Source organism: Pseudoliparis swirei, chromosome 8, assembly GCF_029220125.1.
Source record: "Pseudoliparis swirei isolate HS2019 ecotype Mariana Trench chromosome 8, NWPU_hadal_v1, whole genome shotgun sequence".
Lineage (NCBI taxonomy): Eukaryota > Metazoa > Chordata > Actinopteri > Perciformes > Liparidae > Pseudoliparis > Pseudoliparis swirei.
Genome location: NC_079395.1, coordinates 9860437 through 9878746, shown reverse-complemented (window position 1 = coordinate 9878746; position 18310 = coordinate 9860437). Strand labels below are relative to the sequence as shown.

Below are 18310 nucleotides of genomic sequence, written 5' to 3'. Positions count from 1 at the left end.
GCTTATAGTGTTGCACCATGTTACATTTGGTTGTGAATGCATTTACTTCTGACTGTGCGGCTCTTTTCTAATCAGTGTAATAGTACAAAGGCTGATGTTAAACAACATGTTTAATAAAGAGCAAACGCTCGTGCCCTCACGTTGACCCGTCACATCATTCATCATCACACACCTGGATTTGGTTCTAACTACTTCCACTTTTCACATGCTAGAGCTTGTCAATGAATCACCTGTGTTTGAAGTGGATTCGATCCAGTTTCTCATCTCTGAAGATGACACCGTTGGTCTGTGATGATAGTGGGAGTGCTCACATAAATACGCAGCATGGCAGTGACGGATTCCAGAGAGCTCTGTGGAACAAGCAGATTCTTAATGAAATCAAATGTTTCCCGATGAGGTACTTTCTCCAAGCTTCCTGTGAGGTGATATCGCGATGTCATCTCGTGGTCAGAGAGACTGTAGCCCACGTGTATACAATATATAAAAGTTAAAGGTTTTTACTGAAGGAATGTTGGACATATCTTCTAAATAAAGGAGAGAAAATTCCCTCAAAAGAAAAAAAAAAAAGAAATTGAAAAATGTTTTTAGCAACAAAATGTAATATACTATGAATGATGTATGAACAAACCCTTGTGTAATAAACTTCATAATATCGATACTACTGAAACTGGAGAGTTTGATAGATGGAAGTGTTACTGTAGTGGAGATAAATAAAACATCTGTCGCAAATGGACAAAGTGTAGTAAAATAAACCCCCTAATGTGTATTTTGGTAGATTTCTTGCCACTAGTCTGAAAGAAGCGTAGTGTCTTTTTTTGATGCATTCGGTCAAGTAAGGTTTTAAATATACACATTTCAAATACTGAAATAGGCAATACAACTTATTTTAGAAAGAAAAGGTTTGTTTTCTCTGAGTTTCCTATTGTATTATTTTGTAATATATTTAGTTTCGATTGCTGCAGAAATGTCCGCCCTGATCTGATTACTTTCAGGATGTTCCGTTAGTGACTAAACTATTGTCGTTTGACTCCACTCCTTACTAACAAATGATATAGTGACAGACAGACGGGCCACACTTGTATGACTTGTACCAACTTCAAGGTTTGCATAATGCATCGACAGTTAGAATCCGTTATTCGTTTGTTAAAGAAGGAAACAGGAAGCTTTGAGGGGAGCTCCACCACGCATTAGACAATCAGCATCATCTTTCTATTCAAGAATTAGCCATTTTAATTGCTTAAAAAGACTTATAAACGGAAAGGAACTAAAGACTTCTGCCTGACATGTTTAAACAATGACCTCTCAAAAATGTTAGCATTACAACTAGTCGTGCTGCTCGGAGACGGTGTGATCGCAGCTGATTGGGCTTGTTGGATGGATTGAGAAGAAACTGTCTGTCAATACGGGCTTGATGCCCAGCGAGCAGTTAGAAATAGAGGAATAGTTTCAGATGTGGGCAGCACCAACCAACCAACCGGATGTGACCGTTTGCCCTGTGCTGCACCACCTTCCTCATTCAAGCTGTATCTCATACAGCGAGTTCAAGTCTTTAATTAGGACAGCTGGGGACAAGACATCAGTGTGCAGGATGTTTTCCACAGCTGCTTTATGAGCAGAATATGAATAATATGATATGAAGACTTGAGACGTATTGTCATTATCTTTTTTTAAAAGGGACCATGTACAGTAAAAACATAAATGTCACCATTTGATGCACTGTAGCAGATTGTAGCTGCAGCTCCTTTGCATCTGGAGTCCCTTGACAGACCATAACAAACATAAAACTATAACAAGCAGCACAGGATAAGACACACGACACCAGTACATGTGGTAAGAAGAACATACACACAATGCAAAGCTACAGTAACGCACGTTACAAGTAAGTTATACATACTATTAAAAGTAAGTAATAAAAAACATTAAAAGTAAGTAATACAAGCCATAATAATTTTGCTCAATGAGTTGAGCGCTGACCAGCTTGCAACTGATTTTTTTGATTATTTTTAAAAGTGCTGATAGAGCTGCAGCTCTTCACCACGTTTGAGACCACGTCCAGAAATCGTGAATCGTCCCCATCAAATGCACAATTTACTCCTGTTAAGTCACCTGTAGGGCTCTCCGCATCAAGGTCGACTAACATAGTCGGGGTTAGTTGATTTAATCGAGAGAAAGAATCACAAAAGTATTACTATAAAGTTGTCACTTTTGGAAAAGGTAGAGTTGTGTGTTCATTTGGTAAAGTTACGACTAACTGTTGAGGTAATTACCCTCTAATCCATCAAGCTTAACGTTGCAGTAATGTCTTTAAATGACTGTAGTGGAGAGCTCTGTGACGGAAAGTATCTTGATGATGTTACATTGTGATTTATTGTCTTTCTGTCGGCTGTTACTCAAACGGACTACAGACGAGTGGGTGTGAGCTGGTTTTCCGGGTCTCCTCTGTTGGAGAGCAGATTATGTTTCACTCCTCCACGTGTCTCGTCTTCCTCTTTGCAGCTTTACTTCAATAGAAACACATTCATTAACAAAAGTTCTGCTACTCAACCGATTCAGAGTTAAATATATTAAACGCGTACTCCGTCATTTCTTAAGTTTGGAGTAACCTTTTATAACGATGTTTTTCTTCTTTCCTTTAGTAATGACTATTTTAAGGGAGACAATAACAATCAAAAATACACCAAATGTATAGTTTAGATTTAGAAGAATTAAATCATTAAAACATAAGTTTAGCCGAATATTGTTGTAAACATATTCGCCTCCCACTCCCCAAAGAATTATATTTTTAATTTGTTTGCCAGTCCAGAAAAGCACAAGTGACCCTTTAACATCGTTGGACCACAGAGCTGCTTTCATTTGGACTCTGAATACTTCAGGAAGCTGTTTAAATGTCTTTTGGGGCACCATGCGGAACTTATTCTAAACATTATTGTGCACTTGACACGAAACCAGGAACTTCTTCCTCTTAAAATATGCACACATTGTTATGCTAAGCTTCCTGTTTCATGTACCAACGCCTGGTGATTTATTCTATCCCGATTCAACTGGTGCTCAGAGGGCTCTTTGTCTCCTTTGGGCCTTTCACTGGTCAGATGGGTTGGATCTTTGTACCGCGTTACAAAACATACTTTTTGTACATTATAACATCTGACTGTAACACGTCACGGTTTTGTGGCAGGCCATACCAAACGTTTGAACGGAAGTGTATATTAACCTTTCTATTTGATGGTAAAGCTTGTGTACCTGATAAGTTGTTGTTATAAAAAATGATTTAACGGTTAGAAGAGAAGTTTAAAATGTAGCACAGTCCAAGACAAAGGCCAGCGTCAGTGTCGGAGGCCCTGGCCAACTTCAAATAATGCGATTCAAAACACTTTCTTATTTTGGTGAGTGGTGCCATGCTGACTTCACCAGTGGGGGGAGGGGCAGCATGAATGAAACGCGTTTCTGTTGACAGTGGAGTGCATGAATCAGCAGCGACTGCAAAGGAAGAGGCAGGAGGGCCATGCCTTCTATTCAGCCGGACGAGTCGTGATTAATTATTAGCCGGTTCGAAAAGACAGATGGATGAAGAAGAGCTTTATGTTTGAATGTTGTTTTTGTAATGCTATAACAAGAACAGATGGTCTCGTCAAGTGTTATGGTAAACTCAGACCACCGTCCTGTGGTTTATACGGTTGGACTGTGGGAACCATTTGGCTTTTGTTTTAGACTGAATTTGCATCACGTAAGCTTCACATGCAAACGGTTCACTCGACTGCAAGGTCACCATGTAAAGTCCAATACTTCGTCATGTATCCCTCGACACAATCCTGATGAGGTGTCCACACGCACGTGTTTCTGACCCCCGATTTCCAGTGGAGCGGCTCAGTGATGAACATTAAATGAATGGCCCTTTTTAAAAAAGCACAATCCGACAGCATAGCTACCACACGTGTTCAGGCGGATGTTCAACCAATCTTTTAGCCAAGAGCTCAACGTGTTAGACTAGTCATCCTGTAATGAAAGAGGACAGGCGTGTTAGAGTGAGCCAACATATGGATGGAAGTATAAAACAAGTGTCACAGCTGTGTGGGGCTGAGCTGGCCACAGCGGTGCATTGACATGCTAACAGGCTCACAGTCACATGCTGACGGTTAGCAGGTCATGTTTACCTGCTTCATATCTCTCCTCTGCCAATTAGCGCTAAAGAAAGTTGGATCATGAATGCCATTAGTTTATCAGGTATTTGGTCCATTATAATGTCGGCCTGATTGCAATTCTTACTTCATACTCCAATCCTACAATTGGTCCTGTGGGGCCCATGACTGTCTGTACATTCAACAGTTGTCGAGACATGTCACTTCACAAATATAAACCTTCTAGCGGCGCAAGAGGAAAAGGTCGGGGGATCGTCAAAGTCATTGGTATTCGTCCTCTGAGGACCATGAACATTACAAAGTATCCTGACGATCCATCCACCGGTTGTTGTGGTGAACAGACCTTTAGAGGAACCTCATTCACGTCGTATTGAGTCTGAGTGCGTGATGGTAAACAACACTCTTCTGTGGACGCTCACTGAGGCACGAGAGCTGCTCTTCTCGTCCATTGGTGGTGTTCTCGGTGACCTCTGTGCTTCACCGTGTTTGTGCAGTTTATTTTGGGCCTTTCTTGGACTCTCAAGGGACGCGGTGGTGTCTGTGTGGCTTTATGTGCCGGAGTGAGGGCCGCAGCCTCACGCTGCCTTCTGCTCCCTGCCCACTGACAGAGTTGTGGAACAGAAATGTGAAATCCACTGGGGTCGAGTGATGTTGCCCTCTGGCATGTTACAGATTGTTGTCAATAGAAAACGATGCATGTGTTGATAAATAAATGACATTCAAGTGGCTATTTGTCACTTATAGAAGCTGCCGCTCTGTGTCTGTGCATTTATTTACAGTTCACGTGCCGATATGAGGATATGAGCTTGTGCGTGACGGGTGTGTGTTACTGTCCAGCGTGCTCGCGCACAGTTACAGACATCGTCCTTTTTTTCTTCTTCTCACAGACAAAGGGGTCATTTGTGGAGCGCATGCGGGGTGAAGAATCGCTTGGCGGTTCTCCTTGTTGTGAGCTTCTCCTCTGACACTGTCGGCTCCAGGCAGCGACTTCACTCGGTGGTGGGCGGACTGTGTCCTTGTGTCTGTGTGAATGGCATTGATTTATTCATACTGCCCTCTCCTGTACAGGGCCCCAGGCATTCCTACCACAGCCCCCAGACCTGCTTGGAACAGCGTCAAGTCAATTCACATGAAGCATTGGAAGTTGCTTCCGGCTGTAAATAATTGATTCAGCAGGCGACGGTCAAATAGAGTTTCATGTTCTCTTAGCTTTTTCTGGATTTGTATTACGATTCTGTAAAACCCTGAGTTCATCAAACGGAATGTTTTCACTCCTCCTCAGTTTGACAACGGTGTTGTTGTGAGAACATGACTCATCTGTGGGGTTTCGTGAGTTCAGGTGTTGCAAGCAGGGGTTTGAAGTGAGTGGGTAGATGGTTTTGGCTGCCGCTTCCTCTCAATAGATGTAATGTTTGATGTGCCTTGATATGGAAAGAAAGAACAACTTGCGTTGAACTAAAATGTAATTGCGGTGTTTTTTAAATATATAATAATATGTCTTACAGCACAATGTAATGTTTATAATTAGCATGTTTAGCATAGGGAGAACTATTTATCATAAAGCGTGTTTACAGTACATCTAACTTTCCTCGCAATTAAAATGCTGACAATAACATATTTGTATTTATTATATATATTTTCTTCGTAGAAACTGCTGTCTTGTTTCATGAACCTATTATTAGCCCGGTCAAACTGAGTGTGTGTTTGACCCCCCCCCCCCCCCCCCCCCCAGGGAAGTCGAGCACCTTTCTGTTGAAACCCTGTATACGTCCCCGGGGCCCTGGCTCTGACTCATTCTCTCATCACAATATTAGGTCTCTCTGTGGGTGCACAAAGACCCATGGGTGCTCCCTTCCAGTCAGACAGGAGGGAGATGCGGTGCTTGTAAAGGTGTTTATCCGCCTCATGTTGTCACCTGCAAAGGAAAAACAGCATATCTGTAATTAGAGGCAAAGAGCCAGACTCTGCAAGATCCTTGATGGAAGGAGACCATATGCTATTCAGACCTCATTATTCTACAACATAACCATTGTTTCCCCTCCAGGCAAGCCATGAAACATACTCCTGGGTTTGTGTTGACCAATGGGTGAGGATGACATCATGTGAGCGTGGGCTATCGTCGCAGTGCCGTGGACTTGTAGCTGGGCAACTTTTCACCTCAATGGACTGGGGGCCTCGTCTGCACGTGGTCGACCTCCTGCCATCCACCTGATAGGAGCCGCGCCGGTGTCGGAGCACGGAAGAGAGCCCGGTTTCAACGGCTCAAATATTGCAGGTAAGACGATTGTGTGTGAGACAATAGCACTGATTTTTTTCCCACTGCAGCTGGGTGTGACTGTCTGCTGTGCATGTTTTTGCCAAAGTGTACACTGTTTAAACACACACACACTCACACAGTTGTGTGTGTGTGTGTGTGTGTGTGAGAGCTATGCAGACATGAGATCATGCCAAACAGTGACTGTGCCTTGCTCAGAGTGAGGAGGTCCACAGACGCGCTCTCTGTGGGTCTGAATGGTAGCTATTCACTTTGTCGAGGAGAAAATACAAAGGATGATGTCATCGTGGGTCACACTGTTGGTTTTTCATGTGCGAGTTAAAGATATCATGCTAATGATATCCTTGCAGATACACACTTACAAGCAGAGGGTGGATGTGGCTGACCATTTCCGGTTTTATCAGACTTGTGTATCCAAAAGAGGATCTGTCATGTCCCATTGTTTATCTTCTATTTGCGGGGCACAGTCACCACAGTCCCTGACACACAGTTCTTAGCTCATGAGTTGGAGGAGGAGGTTAGAGTCACACTGGTGCCTTTGATAGAAAGCTCCGTGGTACTCCGTCACAAACAGACCGCACACAGGATGCCAGCCAGCCAGACGCTCCCAAACAGGTGTCTGCAAGCCTCAGGACAAAGAGAACTGATAATCGACTGTGTGTTTGACGGCTAAGAATGAGGGGAGAGTGAGAGGAACAGACCAAGCGAGTGTGTAAGGTATGTGTGTCGTCTGTCAATGTAGGAATTGTGCCAACATGCCTTTGTGTGAGTGGGTGCTCTGCTCTCACTGACACACACACATGACTGCTGCTGCCAGGGCCATGCTGGTTGTTTACCTATCAGAGGCAGACCATCAGTGTCCTGGTCTGTAAACGGCTCTATACTTGGAGCAGGTGGAGTGCAGCCCTGTAATAGATGCTTATCACACAGAACTGTTAAAGTCAGGACGGGCTTCCTCTCTCTGCCCAGGGCTCTGATTTGATGACTGAACCATCGCAGCCTTAAAATATCTTTAATTTGAAGATCTGGGGAGGAAGTATACAAACTTAAGCACTGAACTTAAGGTTATAGTTTTCAAGTGCATATACATTATTTGAGTATTTATTTTCCTCTGCAATGTAATGAGGCAAAAAGTGCTTGTGGTTCTCAAACAACCTTTTATTACCTGTTGTATTCTGCCATTGACTGACTGCATAGACTGTATATTACATGCACATCGTCTCTATGACGTCACGTCCACGAAGCTCCAAAGCCACCAGACTAAGCTGACGATATGCTCTGTGTTGCTAGCATTAACCCTTTAGTCTTGTTACTTTTGCTAACGCATTAGATTTTCACTCAACCAAGACCATTGCAGCACAGACTTGAAAGTACCACTCCGGTAGGTCAGCTCCTTCAATTTGAGCATTGATGTTATTCACCATAAAACCCACGCCTCCTCCTTTCCCACTGCCAACGTCCTTTATTTGTTGGATCGGTAGAAAAAACATTAAAAGAAGAGAGGGCAAGAAATAGTGTTTGATTTTAGTTTGTGATGTTCCAAGAATGACTATGGGCTTGTACTTGTTACTCTGGATATGAATAGAGAAAGTGATTGTGAAAGGTAGACGGAGACCGAGGAAGTATGAGGATGGAGGGTCAGGAACCCGGGGAGGAAGCGACCAGAATAGCAGCAGCGACCAGTGAGTGTGCTTTTTGTGGAGATTGTCTCTGAATACTTGGAGGGCCTCAGGGGCCCGGACTGACAGAGGAGAAGTCTGAGGAAAGGGAGCCTCTGGGATTCAAAGTGTATTTGAGAGTGTGTGGGTGTGAGGGAGAGGACAGTGTTATTCTAACCCTGAGCTAACATCCGGCTGTCATATCACCCCCCCCCCCCCCCCCCCCGTTCCAGTCTGCTGCCTCCTCTATACCTGCAGCCCAGTTGTCACATGCCTCACTGTTGCTCTCACTTCTTCTTCAGCCTTCCTCTCCTTTCACCTTCTGTTCTTTTTCCCCATTATCCTTTCTCTGTTTTTCTTTGGCTCCACACAGATACACAGGTATTGCGTTACCCACCCCCCGAGGACTGGCGTGCTGTCTGTCACTTCCGGGTGAATTGTATGCTCCCGTGTTGTCAACGCATCACATTTCCTGACGAAGAGACCCTGTAATAGATCACCTTGTGGCACAGCAGCTCACAGGCGCGGGCTTCCCAACGTTTTGCATTCAAGCTGTGCTTCTACATCTGAAAGATACGCTTCAGACTCCAGACCATTGTTAACACGGGTTAGTTTTCTTGACACAATCTGTGACAGACTGTCTCTATAAAGCAAACGCCAGCTCAAAGGACAGATACTCCTCTATAAGTACCTTTACACAATGCGATCAATGAATATAAGTTTATAAGTTATAGAAGTTTCTGCTAACTTTATCCATAAACTAAGACAACAATCTAAACTATAACATTAATTAATTTTTTCGTTAATCCAATGAATTGGATATCTATTGTATTAAACATATTTGACTATTAACAAGTTTATATTGTCTCATGGCCTCTATCATCATCTCCCCAACTCTACACTCATTTTTAAATAAACGGCATGCATGCTTCAGTATAACATTTGGTCTGACTCAAACACTCTCATAACGCTGCAGGAGGCCCAACTCAATGTTGTGAGCATGAACAATCTTCACAAATATAAGAGTAACAGCTTGACAGCAGCTTGATGACGTTGAGAAATAAATCACAATAGAGACAAATCCTTCTCCCCGAGAGCAGCTGAGTCTCATTGTCCCCACGGTCCTGTTTCTGTTCATGTGCTCGTCGGAAAGATTTGCTTCAGTTTGTTGACGAGCTGTATTTTCGTTTCTTATCGTTTTTTGCCTCTTCACACACACACACACACTCACACACACACACACACACACACACACACACACACTCGGGGCCACAGGGTATCGTGTATATTGTTGGCTCTTTTGTCCGTTGCTACTCTACTCAATCACTCACTCTTTCTGGGTAGAGGGGACCGGAAGAGCAGTTTACATATTGACCAGGCACACGCACGCCTACCTGTACAAACAGTATTGATGCAATACCCCCCCCCCCCACACACACACATACAGAGTATTATGGCATGTTTTGTAACTAATTTCAATGAAAGATGATACATTGCTGAGGCTCTTTTAATGGTGGAACAAGCCACTCAGATCTAGCTTGTAAGTATGACTTCTTCAGGATGTTTCTTAGGCTGTTTTTCGGTGAGTGTGTGGATATAATTTATTTAGCTGGCATTTCACTTTTCCTCATTGCCACGCAGAAAGATGAACAGCAGACTTCAGTATGATGGCATCAGTCTCAGGAAAACATGTCTGCTTTAAAAAAAAATTTGAATTGCTTCTATTTATTTATTTTTTGTTCATGAAAGCTGCAGACGGACATCAGAGATAATTATCAAAGTCCAACCCGGCATCAGTTTGAGAAGCAGTCTGCCGCCTTTTCTCATCTCTTTTCTTCCTATTGACTACAACATTAAGTCCCAGTATGTTTTCAGTGTGATTTCAAACACGAGTTATGTGAGGTTTGAGTTTTTAATAGCATTGAAGCAACAATTCAATTAACTGTGTGGATTAAAATGTCCCTGTTGCTCCACCCAACTCTTGATTTCGACTTCTTTATGCTTCATGTGAACTCTGCTGTCAGACAGTTCAGATACATTAAGGACTAGACACTATGAAACCAGTCAGAAGTACAACATAAATACAACATTATACCCACACTAGTGACCTTAAAGAAACACATTTGAGTTGCATTCAAGAGATGACTGGGCTCCGGTATTTGCAGCTGATGCATAAACATGAATGAAACTTGTTTTTCTCCGGCCTCGGGCTGCCTCCGTGTGGCCAGACGGAGAAATGATAACCGCAGAGAGTTCATCAGAAACAGAAACATGATTCACAGAGCACAGATGATGGAGAACTGTGGCTGTGAAACTTTGCATATTTGGCCGGAAGGAATTTATTGTTCTCTATGTTACAGGTGGGATAGATTTGCAATCTGCTCAGGATACACCACTTCATACAGTTAGCTCAGATTAACTGCAGTTTTAAATTAAGAATGGTGAATCACATGTTAGGGCTGGACAACATGGTTAACACGAATACTATGTTGTGTATGAGTATTCGTACATCTTAGATTTATATATCTATATATATGTTATATATATCTTGGTAAATGTATGCAAAGTAAAATATTAAAGTATAGAAGTCACATTTAATGCAATATAATATGCTTTAAAAATGATTAAACTTATCTCAGATGTAAAACAATACGTTGAATTACTAAATTAGTTGATTTTTATTGAAAGTTTGCGCAACAGTGTTGTGTAACACATTATTGTCATAATAACGTAGATATATTACAATTCTGATTGATATGATAATGGCCCAGCTAGCAGGGTTGGCATGCAAGCGGAGTGTGTGAAGGGGTCAGTTTGCTCAGTGTCAATGACATCACACACACACACACACACACACACACACACACACACACACACACACACACACAGCACCTCCTGGCTTGATGCATCACCAGGCATCCAGATGGCAGTGAAACACAGAGCGCTTTAGCTTCCGATGATTTGCAGACCTCACCCCCCGTGACCTTGGCATAACGCACTGAGAGATTATGTGGGACAGTGGGACCCTCGGCTCGGCCTCGGCTCGGCCTCCAAACCCACGAATCCTTTCCTCTGCATCCCTGTATGGCCCGGTGTTGCCCCGCAGGCTTTAGATCAGCCTCTTAAATCCCACCTGTTTGGCCCGGAGCGACGGGGGAAAGCAAACACCTCACACTCACGGGCCTGTTCAACACTTCCGAGAAAGACAGAATGAGAGTTGAGGATTATATAGCATGGAGGTCTATCTATCTCTCACTCTCTGTCACATTCACACAGAGACACACTTCTCACTTTCATCCCTCTCACACACACCTCTGTCCACAGTGGATTTGTTCCACGTTCCTGTCCGCCTCTGATTTATCCGAAGTGGATATCTTTCTGGGAAAGGGGTGACGAGAGAGGATTTGTTGAGCACACTAATTCTCCTGACAACTGTATGAAATGTCGTGCGTTCTTCATTTAATGGAAGTAATTTACTTCTCAACTCTGTGCCCCTCATGATGGATCCCAACTGCGCCGGCTGGTCTGAAAACGAGCTTCAACCTCATCAGGCTTACGGTTGTGGACTTACTGCTTTGAAGCTGCACAGGGTCGGTTTGACTCTTGATCACAAAGCTAATGATACACATTCAGAATGTGATACTTATGAATCCCCGTGAAGTAGAACAGACGACTAGATTAATTGAAAAATGGAACATTTGACAGTGAAAATAGCTTCATGGGTATCGATGATCTGGTTGCTTATTCTTTTTTAGTTTGTTTGGATTAATCAATTACATATTTCTCATTCAATATATTTATAAAAAATGTGTCACAATTTTCTATAGCCCAACATGAGGTCTTTTATATAGTGCTTTTCCATCAACAATATTTAATTTACAGTGATATATAAATCAAGGAAAGCAGGAAATTTTAACATTTGAGAAGCTTTTACATTTTAGCTTTATAAATGACTTAAAAGATCAATTAAACATCAACATTTTCTGTCAGCTGACTAATCCATTAATTGTTTCGACTAAAAAAGTAATCTTGAAGGTTGCAGCCATAGTTTTTATACTCCCTTTAAACTTTTGGGAACATGTTTTCATTGTTGATGTTCAAGTTATAGATTTTTAGTATGATGGACATTGCAAAATATTTTGGTTTGTGACTCCCTTCACTAAGAAAATGGACATTCTCTGATTTACAGTGTATTAAAGTTCTTGATAAAGTTGTTCAGCATATGGTGAGGATTCAGGGAGAACAAAGTTGTTTAGTTTTTACTGACGGCATATTTATCACGAGTCAGGATTCAGTCCTCTGGCGTTTTGGAGATGAAGGTGACAATAAGCAGAACCAAAACACTGAAGGAGCTGCCGCACCGTGTCTTCACAGTCCACACCCTGACCACAGCTTCATGACTTCCTCACTCGACGATGACGCTTTTTACTGTGTCAACATTTTCCAGTTGCAGAGTTATCAGTCCATGTTAAAGTTTCTTTTCATATGGTGGAGTAGTGAATCATCTCGTAGCATGTGTGGCCCTTAATGAGGTGACGTCATCTACGTGGTCAATAAGAGATCAGAAGTTGTGGGTGAGTATTGCTCCCATGACCTGTAAGAAGGTGCACAGGTGCTTTTAAGTGCCGGGGAATGACATTAGTCAAAAGGATTGAATTCTCCCAGAAACAGGTCCGTAACACATTTTAAGTTCAGCTTCCTCAAGAAACAAAGAGATCTTTGATGTATGACAAGTTTCACCGCCGTATTGCTCTTTGGGATTTTCTTTTTTTAATATTTAAAATGGTTGGTTTTCCTTGACCAGTAGAAACATGATTTGGCTAAATTAAATGTTGTGTACAAAGTTGAAGTACAGGATAGGTTAGAAAGATATTTGTTCAAACATGGGTCAGTATGAGAGTCATAAGAGTCTTATTTTCTGAGATGAGTTATATTTGATGTGTTATACAACTTCAGAATTGAACTCCGCTAATTGAACACATTGTCTGTGTCCTAGTCAGGGTGAGTACTGTGAGCTTGTGAAACAGTTGAATAATGTTTTCTGTGGCTCAAAAGCACCGCTGTCAAAGAGGATACAAAGAACCCAGAAGGCTCTGCACTCAGCCAGCATCCCGATCTCTTCAGGGCTGCAGCTAACGAGTCTTTTTTAAATCAGTTAATATTGCATTAGTTTCTCAATTGCTGCTGATACTTAATCGTTAAATCGGTTAATAAATTGTCTGTCGAAGATGAGATGAGGTTTGACTTCAACAATCTATTATCAACACAATTACTGAGTAATTTGTTGTAATTGGTGAATTAAATATTAATAATAATAATAATAATAATAATAATAATTATAAGCTCTACCATCTTTCTTTTCATCTGTCTTTTGTGAGTTCCCCAACTTTATGGAAGTGCAATTCTAAACAGTTCTAAACATAACACATATAACACAGTGTGTGTCATAAACAGAAGTGGATTTAAGTGCAATCAGGGACCTCAATGGCATTACACTTCGGTATGTTTTGTGTGATTTTTTAATATCATTGAATCTTTACTTACTTTGATTTTCTCCTTTTAAAAACATAGGAACATATATCTTTCTATCCAATATGTATTACTGTTTGCTTCTGGAACAGACAGTTTAATGAAGTCAATTAATTTACAATTACTGCAGTGATTATTTTGTCAAATATTCAATCATTTACTCAATGAAATTAAAAAAAAAGAAGATAAATGCATCTCAAGAGATCCGAGACCAGTGCGATATATTTAGGAGACAAATAATGATGATCATTTTTAGAATACACAATGAATTAGTTCATTGAAGAAGGGCGACTGTGGGTCCGTCTTTCAAACCCTAGCCGATGTGCTCTTGAGCAAGACACGTAACCCTGAATTGCTCCCTGTAGCTGAGTCTACGGTGTACGTCGCTCTGGATTAAGGCGTCAGTGAAATGTAATGTAAGAACATCTTCAATAGATTGAATGTGTCTTAGAATGGTCTAATCATCATTATATAATATATTACGATGTTAACATTGTCAAAGAGGTTCTACTCTCCAGGAAGGTGTGACCCTCACATGTGGCTCAAACACAGACACACTGAAGCCTCCTTCCTGTCCGGTCCAGTTCCGACCCTGATTATATTTCCACACCAGCAGTCGACATCAGGGAGTTCCTCCAGCTCCTGTTGGAGAGCTGACGGCAGTCTACCCACTAACGGTCGTAAAGGAGCAGGAGGGGCCCAGGGGTCGCAGGCCTTTTAGTCTTTAACACTCTGAAATGGTCACAAAGGGAGAGTTTAAACGGCCTGCGATGTTCGGACCGTGACGCTTCTCCTTGCTCTCCATCACGGGGGCAGAGAAGGCGTCCACGTGTTTTAACGGGCTCAGCTTTACCCCCCCCCCGACACAAGATGGCTGACAAATGAAGCTTCTGAGGTCAAGGTTGACGCCCCGGCATTCGGTCATTGAAGGGGTTTTTCAGAGTTTTGTGAAATGTGGCGTTAAGTGGAGCAAGAGAGCCCATAAAGATCGATAAAGAATAGATAAAAAACATGCAATAAGAATGTAGATTAAAAAGAATATCTGCAAGTTTCTTTTGAGAGTCAGTACATCTTTAATTTTCTCAATAGTGGTAACAAATTAAAATGTTTAAATATCAATGTACTGACATACAATTTGTTTTGTCAGGAACATGTTGACGTACATCTTGTCTTCCAGGTCTTATTGTCTTCTTTTGCCTTTTGTTACTTATTAAAATGAATTTAGCAATGGCAAATTGTAGGGAAAGAAATTGTATGTCATTGTACATGATTACTTGTACACGACTCCGCCTTCTACCAAACCACCATCCCGTCTGTAATGGAGCGTGTTAACGTCATCAGGGGGAGGCGGTGGGCAGCAGTAACCCCACATGACGCCACGGCCTGCTCCAGTTGTCATGGCCTCGATTGGCCAGGATGTCCACGCCCCCCCCCCCCCCCCACACACACACACGCACACACACCCACTGCTCCTGAGGTCTACTGTCGGTCACACGTTACCTCTGACTGGTGCATTTCATAGTTGTTACGGTAGGGTTGAGGTTAGGATGTAGAATATATTCCCCACTGCGCAGCCTGTATGGATTGTCTAAACCAACTCTCTGTCGCCTCGTCAACCTCGGGGCCATGTTGTCTCATATTGTACATGCCATGTCCCTGATCAGTATCGAGATCACGATTGTTTATATTTCATCACGATTATTCTTCTTTTTGCTAAAATATTTGTATGCATTTTCAAATTTAAATACAGATTAATGCTTTTGGCTTTCATGTTGGAATATAATCCATGTGTAAAATGTGGGGTGCACACTATTTTGGGGAAAGAAACTGACTTTTTATTTTTGGTCCAGCCAGCACCGGAGAGGAGATCCTCCCACTCGCCCGCAGACTTGAATCCCTGGACGGGCACAACGAGTAGTACACATGCTTCTTCTTCTCTGGACTGCTGCCGTAACATTTAGTATCTATTAAGTTTCTCACAGGCTGCAACCTCAAAGCCTGCAGAGGCTCCCCAAAAGTGAAGCCAAAATAATTGCCAGCTGGCTGTCTGTTACTTAAGGCACATTTTAAACGGCAATGTCACAGATGATCATGTTCCTTTTAATTGTGCAAATTCAAAATAGCGATAGTGATAAATGTTTGATTATTGACTTGATATTGTGTGTGATGGCAGCTCTCATTGGCAGTGGGACTCTCTGTTGCCCTGATGATGCTGAACGGGAGGGTCAGACGATTGCTGGCAGCGTTCTCAAAATGCATTTATAAAATCAGCATTACGTCCAGTGGTAAATACACAAATAGCAGGCCTCTGTGTTGCTGTGTGTTGTGTCTGCGTGCATGCTAATTTGTTGTCAGTTTAAATATTTGTTTAGTGATGTGTGTGTGTGTGTGTGTACGTGCCTCTTAATGGAGGAGCGTGCATGTTTGTGTTTTTACCGTGCAATATTGCTTGACAGCCGGAGGAGACAGAGGAATGAGAGCAAAGAGCGAATGTAGCTCAGCGGCCTGCAAATGAGCGGCCGAGGACATCAACAGGGCTGGAAGAGAGAGAGAGAGGGGGGGGGGGGAGAATAAAGAGTGATATGGACGAAAGGGTGGAAGACGTATGAGTCATTTAGATGCGTTACAAATTTGCTCAATGGTATCGGTGCTTGGACTGGTGCACACACACACACACACACATGCATACACACACACACACCCCCCGCCTCTCGCCATCATCTCTCCTCCCCCTCCCTCCCCTGTCAGCCTGCCTCGCCGTTATTGGCTGCCTCTATCAGAACCACTGCTGACTGGATCGCCGTGACTACAGGACACAGGAGACCAGGGAGGAGGTGTGATTGGTTGACGTTGCCACGGTATTAGAAAAGGCTGCTACTCGCCAGATCGCTGATATGGGAGAAAAAATCCAGTGGAGGGGTGTGGAAAGCGGGTTAGAGGGTGAGGGACTGAAAGGATGAGAGGAGGAACAAAACAATAACAACAGCGAGGGATTAGGCATCGACCGAACAATCACGGAGTCCATTTAGGACAAAGCGGAATTAAAAAATCCTCCCAGACCGTGAGCCGAGATCGTCAGTGCTGAGCTGCCTGTTCGATTGGACAGCTGCTCACGATCTGTGTGTGTGTGTGTGTGTGTGTTGGGGGGGGAGCACACAAAGGGAGGATGAACAGGTGAAAAATGGTAAACAGCTCCTGTACGATCTCTCCCCTTCACTGCTGGTGATGAATGAAAGGAGGTAAGCTGGCCCGTGTGATGCCCGGGGCACAGAAAAAGAGGGAGAGAAGGACATTGCTGGATATGAAGAGCATGTGTCAGCGCTACAGCAGGGCGAGAGAGCAGTTGGAGAGGGAGAGAGAGCAGAGATGAGCAAGGTGGAGAGCAAAGTAGACGGATAGACGGAGGGGACACAGCCCTGTTATCACCATGTGGACACGGGAACGCTGACTCAACCTAAATGAAGAGGAGTACTGGAGGTACACAGCGGCAGCATATTTGGTCAAACGATTAGAGATATCGTGCTCGGTTGTCTGAACTAATGCAGTGCTGCACCGTGAATGACGTGCAGGTGACTGTACTTGTCTTCCTGATGACAGCAAAGACCTCAAAGCGGGCTGACTGACCGACTGGGTGCGCTACTCACCGACTGGAGCTGTTTGAGGACACGTAGCCGGGGGGCTGGTAGCGGACGGGCGAGGGAGTCCCAGCATGGGGGAGACAGCCGACTACCAGAAGCTGCAGGACACGTCAGAGTCTGACGACCAACGGCTGCCCAGTGATGACGAAGAGGTAGACCTCCACAGTTTCCTTCATTCAGTAGTGGTCCTGCCACAAAGCTTGAGACACACATGGACGACAATGAGCACTTTCAGCAGGTGTTATGGCTCCTTGAGAAGGCGTGAGATGATGTCAGGCTTTGTTGAGGTGTTTTTCACTGGCAGAAAATATATTTAGGAAGTTATTAAACGCATCTGTCTGATCAGTAGATGTCTCTCAGCACATGAACATGTAGCTTGTGTCTTTCAAAAATGTGCACAAATATTTGTTTATTTGGCGTGACTGTGTTTTCACATTTTAGAGTGTGTGCAGATGTGAATTTAGATGTACAACGTGTGTGTGTGTGTGTGTGTGTGTGTCATTACCCAAAGCATACCCTTGGTAAACATTTGCATGTTGAATGGCTGAATTCCATTAAGCTGCTTCAGTTGTAGAGTCACATGACTTACTCAGACACTTGTATAGAACAGACCCATTGTTAATGTTATTATTATTATTATTAACACCTTTGCTTTTCTTACCATGACAATTAGTGTGTAAATATCAAACCGGCCCCATAGTGTAAATGCAGTGGTTCATCCGGAGATGGGAGCCTAACAGCCACGCTGTTGTTGTATTTCTGAGTTACCTGGATCTTAGCAAACAAGGTTCTTTCACCACAGACACAATGGGAATGAATTTGACTTTACGTCTCTATAGAAACCAAAAGCTGACATTTTAAGTCTTTAGTTAGAAAAGACAGTGGCAAGGCTGCCTCTTTGAACACCTCATGCATGCAGTAGTCCAGATGAACCAAAGCTCTGAGAGGAAGAGAAGAAGGAAGATAATGAAGAGAGCTTAGAGTCTGTTGAGCTCCAAAGACATACACACATTGTTTTATCCCAGCACTCCTTTTCTGTTTTAAGACAGATCTAGTTCTGATGTGCTCTGGAGC

General features: G+C 43.0%; 1 protein-coding gene across 4 annotated transcripts in view; it reads left to right on the top strand.

The window, feature by feature from the left end:
• Window positions 1-18310, top strand: part of tnk2b (tyrosine kinase, non-receptor, 2b) — a 45184-nt gene that overhangs the window by 2359 nt on the left and 24515 nt on the right. For 3 of the 4 annotated variants that reach the window (XM_056420250.1, XM_056420248.1, XM_056420249.1), the window contains exons 2-3: window positions 6181-6411; window positions 17196-17388. In XM_056420250.1, coding sequence (XP_056276225.1) covers window positions 17308-17388 — 81 coding nt within the window. In that variant the 5' untranslated portion in view covers window positions 6181-6411; window positions 17196-17307. The remainder of the gene's footprint in view (window positions 1-6180; window positions 6412-17195; window positions 17389-18310) is intronic. The other variant, XM_056420251.1, reaches the window with a different exon arrangement.